Raw genomic sequence first — 8,544 nt, 5'->3', positions numbered from 1 at the left:
CAAAAAAAGACGTAAAAATGACGTTACAATATAGTTTTTCCAATACGTTTATTGTGTTTTCCTTAACTTTATTAAAAATTTAGTATTCTTTTTTTAAAAAATTCTTAAATCGGTCCAAAGCAGTCCGGTCCAGGTTTTGGACCGATTCTTTCGGTCCGGTCCGGGTTCGGTCCTAACTTAATCGGTCCGGTCTTCGATTCTTAAAATTCTAATTTTCGATCTTCGATCCAATCCGAGTCGGTCCGGTCTTGGACCGATGAACAACCCTAGTTAGTTTTTATTAGTGGGAAGTGCTTGATGGATTGGAAGATTAAGCTGGCTCGAGTTAAAGTGGTATGTGGAACACGTTGGATGTTGATTTGTGGGGTTAATGACGAATAGTAACCTTTATCTCTTTATTAAATGAAAATTAAAGTATCGATTCCTTATTTGTAGATCGACATATCTTTTATTTTTCCTTGAATATTTCTCATATTTTTTTTGGGTTACATCTTCCTCCGTACATGAATCACGTTTCATATGATTCTTTGCACTTAAAATGGCTTGCGCTACTTTCCATCTTCCTTAACCTTTTCCCCACTTGCCTTTGATTATTATAAGGAATTAAGTCACCAATGCATAGAAAAAAAGAATAAAGCATACATCTTTTACATTCTAGATTTGGTAATGTTATCTCTAAAGGATTAACAAAAAAAGAAGATAAGAATGAGGTCGGAGAAGATTCAAGTTTATAACGTACATAAATAAATTAAGGGTTTGTTCTCTTCAGCTTATTTTTTAATTTCCTTCCCCTTCCTTTTCCCTCAAAATTATTATCCAAACATGCTTATAAGTAAACATTGGATTACGCAAAGCCCAAGCAAACTAATCGATTGATGGATGACTAAAAATTAGGGTGGACTGTTAACAATTTCAGGTAATACATGAGTTTACAATACGACTAAATTCATTTCTTATTTATTGCAACACAAAAATATTTTATGCCTTACTTATAATACTCATTCGTTATACAATTTACAAATAATAAGAAACAGAGGTAGTATATTGTATTGAGGACAGCACACCAAATAATTGGATATTTAGCTATTCAATGTGCTGGCATTCTGTTATTCTCTTTTTGTTATTTTGGTGCAATGAATGTATTAGCTTCTTGCCAGCTAGCTGAGCTCAGCACCTTAGTTCATGTATTAAGGCAGTGATGTTGTAACCGTTTATTTTCAAGCAATCAGAACATCTCGATCTCTCTCTATTTTCTTCTCCTAAACTTCTCTCTAACAATTCTTCTGCATTGAATCAATTACATTCGATTTCTTTCAGTTATCATATTGAGACAACGAATTCATATTGAGACAACGAATTGAGAAAGAATGTGATGAATGATTACATTTGGGTATTTTCAATTGTTAATCCTTTCCTAGTTTTTTATAACAATCAATTCATTATTAAAAAGCCATGCATACGCATCTTAAAATAAAATCTAAATAAACAAATATATTAAATAGAATCAAACAAATGTTTCCTTCATCAAAATTACGATTGTTGAATAGATCTTACATCGTAATATGTCTCTTGCACGCACCGCTAGAATATATTGTCTTTTTAAAGAGGCGATCTATCGATTTGTTCTAACCATAAGAATGATCTTTATTTGATTTGCTTGAATGTGTTTGAAAATTTGACAACCGTTGTGTAGACACCCATTTGTGTCTCCCCAAAACCAAACCCGGTGATGAGTGCCTTTCACGTTGAATCATAATCGAATGAAACGAAAGTGTGGAAAGGTCTAGTGTTGCGGAAAGTTTTATTTCTTTTCTTTTCTCTTCTCTCTGTTTTTGAAAACTTTATTTTAAGGAAAACAGCCAATCCAGTTTGGTTGGTCCATGATATGGGTCCAATAGTCGTGTAGTTGGATGGGGCTTGCAAAGACATTTCCAACGATATATTATAAGCCCAATTCCGATGAATATTGAGGAATTTATGGCCAATTTACTAAACTGGGCCCGGTTTGAGTTTTAAGTACGGCCCAATGATCTAGGGGAGGGCCTAATATGATTTATCATTCCTAATGTAATTAGGAATGGTTTTGGTCTTCTAGAAAATTCTAGAAGGTCTTATTATTCTTAATTCAATTAGGATTCTTTAGGGTTTTAATTAGATCAAATAGCATTTTCGACTGAAATTATATTATTTTATCTTCCAGTACGGTAAAATTATCAGATTTTCGAAAACGTGTTAAAAGCCGGTTTGGCGTCCAACCCCAGGCCTTGGCGCCTGGAACCGGGATTAGTGCCAGACGCCATCCATTGGCGCCTAGCGCTAGCCACTGGTCCTGGCGCCAATGAGCCAGGGCTAGCGCCAAGTTGTTTTTTGCGATCTTCAGACTCTGTTTTGATAAATTATCTTTTTTGGCTGATTTTCTTTATAAATATCGTATCAAAAACTCCGTTTTAAAGGACGGATTATCATCTATCATTCACCACTTCTTTTATTCTTAAGTTTTAATAAATTTCGTTTTCATTCATCTACAATCTTCAGTCATCAACAAATTAGTTTTTGAATCATTAATCTTTCATTCATTCTTTCTAAACTTTATTCTTTAACACAAAATTCCGCATTCACAAGATCTTGATACACCTAGCCATATTCAAAGTTGCCTTCGCCCTAGATGTGAAAGGTTTTAATTTCTGAGGGTTTGGTCCCAAATCTCTATTTCAATTATTTAATTTAATTGCTTTGATTATTATTTTTCCGTGAAGTTACTAACGTGTGTATTTTGTAATTAGAAAGAGGTACGAGACATCCAAGTAAGTACTTTATTGATTTTATTGATTTTATGATGTAGACATCGTGTTTAGATTGTTATTAATATTCCTAGTATCATGTTTAGGGCGTTTTTAATATTAAGCATGATTAAGAATATGATGCTTCCTATGTTCTTTCTAATATTTATGATTATGATTGATGATGATTATTCATTATGTTGCTTGATATGCATATTATTATATATTGTTATTGCTTGATCACCTTTTGTTGCAGGTTAAAGGGAATTTGGTATTTGCAATCACGCTTAATAAGATATTTAATAATCTTGTTAGGTTAATTGTGATTATAATTTCAAGTGATCGCCAATAATAGATTTATTTGTGCATTAATGTTCAACCAACATAGATTAAACAAATTTAGGGTTAATTCTATTGATGGCATGTTAATCAGAAAGCGCACGTGAATACGAGCAGAATAAAGTAGAGGCCTATTATTAGGGCAGGTTCAATCTCTTTTAGGTTGGATTTGTACCTTCATCCCCGAACCCTATTTTGGTTCATGACCTTATGGAGTTGACGATCTCTTGGATCGTTAAGGGGTGTAACCTTCATCCTATGAACGGTTTACAAGTTCCTTAAAAACTTGTTGGCGACTCTTTTGCTCTATCTTCTTCCCTTTTGGACGCCACCGTACTTTACTGTATGATCACAGTGGGGTTCAAGCTAGTGGGATTTTTAAAGGCTTGAAATTATTCCCTACACGTTGCGATCCAAACAAATCTTTACCAACGAACTAATAATATGGCAAAAGATAATTACTTTCTTGATAAATCCATAACACACAAAAGGACCCTAAAGAGAAACAAACTAAGCCAACCAAAACTAATGACTCCATTATAGGGAGATGAGTGAACATCTACGCTGTCACTATGTGTGTAGATTCATTAAAACCTGAATTGAAAATCTAAAGAAAAACAAGAGAAATGGTCAAAAATAGAAATAGTCTAATTTCCGAAAAAAATTAGGCTATTTTCGATTTAAAAGAACAATAAATTTTAAAACCCCAGGAGAAAAGAGAGGAGACTTTTTTACACTTGTTTTTATTCCTTTCCTTTTTTTTTTGTAGACATTTTAATGCTTTCCTAGTTGATTCGTATTTCAATTATTTGTCTTTACTATAATTGTGTATATTGGAACATATTTCCACGAAAAATATGAAATTTACAAGTGTTACCTTACTTTTAATACGGAGTACTTGTTTTAGTTTGACCTTTATAACTTTTTTTCGTGGCATGCATGTTAGCACCTCGAACTCACTAAATACTAATACAAATTCATGATTTTGCTTGCTTGTGGTAGCCTTGACTAGCAGTCAGGGCTATAGCATTGATTTTGGGGGCCCTGTTCCATATCGAAAAAGGGGCCCTTAATAATGTTAAAATTATACATTTTTTTTAATCTATAATTTTGGCAATGCACAATTTTCCTATATATACATTGCAAAATAAAAATGCTTTCATATAACAATGATATATTCAATTACACAAAATTAAATTCGGATATTTTATTCATGTTGATAATAGTAACTAAATACAACTCAAGGCTCATATCAACTTAAGCTATATTAACTTCTATTTATTTGAAAAGTGATATTCTTCTAACGCTCTTTGAGGCAAAATCATCAATCAAGTCTTCATATTCCACTTTCTCTAGAAGATCATTCTCAATTTCTATCATCGCCAATCCATTAAGTCTTTCTTGTAGCATCATAGAACGAAGATATGACTTCAATAGCTTTAACTTTGAAAAACTCCTTTCTGCAGTTGCAACTGTCACAGGAATAGTCAACAAAATTCTATATGCAATAGTAGCATTAGGAAAACAACCCACATCATTCAAAAATATCAAAATATCAAAAGGTCCTTTTATGTCATTGTGCAAAATTTCTTTAAGCAACTTCAACTCCACAAATAATTCATTCCCATCAATATATGATTTTTCATTAGACATAAGTGCATTTTCAAAATTCAAACAAGAGGATTTCAAACTTAAATCATCCAATGGCTTCATCCTTTGAGGAGTGAATAAGAAACCAAAAATATTTTCATATTCCTCAAATTGCTCAAATCTTTTATAAAGAGAACTAATAGCTTGATCAACAATATAAAGAAAGTAATCAACTCTAAATGATTCTTCTAGAGATAGAGGAGCATTTGATGAAGTGCTTGGATTCTCATCAAAATATTTTTTTCTTTTAATTTCACGCTTTTGGGGAAATATAAGATCAATATCCATTTCAATAGCAATGTCATTAGCCTTACTCAAAGCATCATAAAAACCAGTTTCTCTATACCCCTCAAAAAAAGAAGTCAACCCTCTTATTTTTTTAATAGCCACATCAATAAGCATATCCTTTGATTGTAATAGCTTGCTTACTAAATTAATTGCAAATAATATTTCATACCAAATTACTATTGCAATTAAAAACTCAAAATCACCAAGCTCATTATTTGCTAAGGATTTAGCTTCACTCTTTATATTGTAATCCTTATCATTGCTATCGGCTACTTGAAGTAAAGCTTCTCGTATATCTGACATTTGAAATCTAATAGCCTTAACACTTTCAACACGACTTTCCCAACGAGTAGATGACAAAGACTTAACAGTTAGTCCTTTTACATTGTCTTTCAAGATTTGCCATCTCTTAGTAGAAGCTGTAAAAATTGTATATATACGTTGGATGACTCCAAAAAAGTCTCTAGCTTTACTACATGTGTTAGCCATATCACATAATGTCAAGTTTAAACTATGACAACCACAAGGAGTATAAAAAGCATTAGAATTTAAATCCAAAAATTTCTTTTGAACTCCTTGATGTTTTCCTTTCATATTAGATCCGTTATCATAGCCTTGTCCTCGCACATCCATTATATCAAGATCAAGATTTTTCAATTCATTTTGTAAAACATCAAAAAGCCCTTGGCCAGTTGTATCATTTACATTAAAAAATCCTAAGAAAGATTCCTCAATGCAAACATTACAATTAGAGACATTCACATATCTTAATATCAATGACATTTGCTCTTGATGGCTAACACCGAAAGTACAATCAAGAATTACCAAGAAATATTTTGCTTGCTTTATCTTTCTAATGATTTCATTTTTTATTGCAGAACCAAGCAAAAGTATTAACTCGTTTTGAATTGTATGACCTAAATAATGAAAGTGAATATCATTATTAGTAATACGGTTGACATGTTCTTGAATGATTGGGTCAAACTCGGCCAACATTTCAATCAAGCCCAAAAAATTACCATTACTTTTTTGGTATAGTTTCCCATTTGAACCACGAAAGGCTAGATTATGTTTGGCAAGAAATTTGACAATTGAAATAATTCTTTGCATTACTTTCTTCCAATGGTCTTTTTCTTTTTCAATTAGCATTTGAGTCGTCTTATCAATAGTTTGATTCTTTTGAAACCTAAGACGCAACTCATACCAAGTAGTCATATTCTTAACAGGATTTATGCTTGTCTCATGCTCTTTAAGTCTAAAGCCTACATGCCCCCAATCTAAAAAACCTTCATTTGTCAATTGTCCTCTTTCCATCCCTTTTTTAAATATTTTACAGCAAAAACAATAGACTCTATCAAGCTCTTTGGAATAAACAAGCCAATCCCTATCACATTTCTCACCGTTTGATAAAAATCTAGTATACAAGTTAGCCGTAAATCGTCTTGAAGATTTATCTTTAGGACCTTTCACAATAGAATTATCTCTTTTAGGACCATTTTTCACTAATAAATCAATCATTTTAGAATCAAGACCATCCCAAACTCTAGGATCATATATATTAGGCACATAACTAGTTTCACGGTGATCAACATTATCATTATCAGAAGGCATATCATCAATATTTTCAGCATTATTATCATTCTCAATAGGCACATCGTCAACATTGCAATTAACACTAGGCACATCATCAAAAATATTATCCACATCATCAACATTCTCCGCAATAGGCATATCACTAACAAGATCAACATTAACATTATTAATATCATCAACATCAACATTATTATTCTCAATAGGGACATCATCAACAGGCTTGTTTACGAATAAAATTGTTAGATACAAAATTAGTCTCTCATCTGCTGTATATCAATCAAATCTGCTATATATGTTTACGAATCTTAGAGCATCCATTCCTTTAATTTTGATGTCAGATGATTGTATAATTTTAATTCATTCGTATATAATTATTGATTGAATTTGTTTTATGATTGATTAGCTGTGCATTGTTCTGTTTTGAATGCCATTCATCTAAACAACCACAGTATGTATTTGTAGGATGTTAGATTAATTGTACATTTGTACGATACAGCTAATTAGATTAATAGCGTGCAATAGTCTAGAATTTCCACTTTTCCAGATATTATTCGCCAAAATAAAAAATTAATGTCTCTGTTAATGTCTCTGTTGCAACATGATTACACGAGCAGGGCCGAAAAATTAAAAAAAAAAAATGAAATGAAAATTGCTTCAATTCATCAATTGAAATTATCAAACCCAGAATTAATTAAAAACAAAAATAAAAAATTTACCAGAAGACACAGACACAAAGCATTCAAACTTCAAAGCAGGGCCGAAAAATAAAAAAAATGAAATAAAAATTGCTTCAATTGAAATTATCAAACCCAGAAATAATTAAAAACAAAGATAAAAAATTTACCTAAAATCGATTGCTTCAATTGCTTCAATTCGTTCCCCTCAAAAAGGAAAAAAAAAATTTTGCTTCAACCCTTCAATTCGTTTTTGATTTTGTATAAAGTATAATTGTATCAATTGAGAATAGATAGATGAAGATGATTGAATGGAAGATAACCCATATATATGGGAAAATAATTACCGTTTGATAACAAGAAATTCGGAAGATTGCAATTGATTTCTTGACTGAGTTTATTTTTTTTTTTTTCCGTTGAAATTCTGGGAAAATATGCAATACAATTTTCCATGATTGATGTAATTAGGGAGAAATTTGGAAACATGGAGAAATTAATATGGAAGGTTGAATTGATTGAATGGGATTATGGGATAATGGGAATTGGGAAAGTTGAATGCTTGAATGCGTGAATGTTGCTTCTCCTTTCTCTTTGCTGTAATAAAAAAAACATTTATTAATTTTTTTTATATATAATAAGTGGAAAAAAAATTGGGCCCTTTAAATTGGGGGCCCTGTGCTAAGGGCCACCTTGCACATGGCCTTCTACGGGCCTGCTAGCAGTGGCGGTTTCATTATGGGTTCAGCTGAACCCATACTAAATTCTGGAAATTATGATTATTATATCTCTTTGCTGCATATATATATATATAGGAAAATTTGCAAATTGCAGCCCAAAAGTTCATATAAATTGTAAATTGCAGCCTGATTCAACTTTTTCATCAGTTTACAAGTTGAAAAATCTTCGATTAAGGTTTTAGGGGCTTTTTTAGTCCTTAGGGGTCCAAATTGAGCTTGGCATTAGCAAAAAAATAACGCAAGTATCTCATTTTGCGTAACAAAAGTGTATCGATTTGTGGGAAACTGTAAATATGAGACACTTACGTTATTTTTTTGCTAATTCCGAGCTCAATTCGGGTTCCTAAGGGTTAAAATAACCCCTAAAACCTTAACCGAAATTTTTCAATATGTAAACCGATGAAAAAATTAAATCGGGCTGCAATTTACAATTTATACGAACTTTTGGGCTGCAATTTGCAAAAAAAAAAAAATTTAAATAGC

General features: G+C 31.9%; 1 protein-coding gene across 1 annotated transcript; it reads right to left on the bottom strand.

The window, feature by feature from the left end:
• Positions 1 to 4,301: 4,301 nt before the first annotated feature.
• On the bottom strand, positions 4,302 to 7,488 carry LOC110725967 (zinc finger MYM-type protein 1-like). Its single transcript, XM_021905445.1, has one exon. It carries the CDS (start codon positions 6,786 to 6,788, stop codon positions 4,398 to 4,400), a length of 2,391 nt encoding a protein of 796 aa, XP_021761137.1. The 5' UTR covers positions 6,789 to 7,488; the 3' UTR covers positions 4,302 to 4,397.
• Between the last annotated feature and the right edge of the window lie 1,056 nt (positions 7,489 to 8,544).

Source organism: Chenopodium quinoa, unplaced genomic scaffold, assembly GCF_001683475.1.
Source record: "Chenopodium quinoa cultivar QQ74 unplaced genomic scaffold, ASM168347v1, whole genome shotgun sequence".
Lineage (NCBI taxonomy): Eukaryota > Viridiplantae > Streptophyta > Magnoliopsida > Caryophyllales > Amaranthaceae > Chenopodium > Chenopodium quinoa.
Note: the sequence above shows the minus strand (reverse complement) of the source record. Positions and strands in the feature narration are given on the sequence as shown.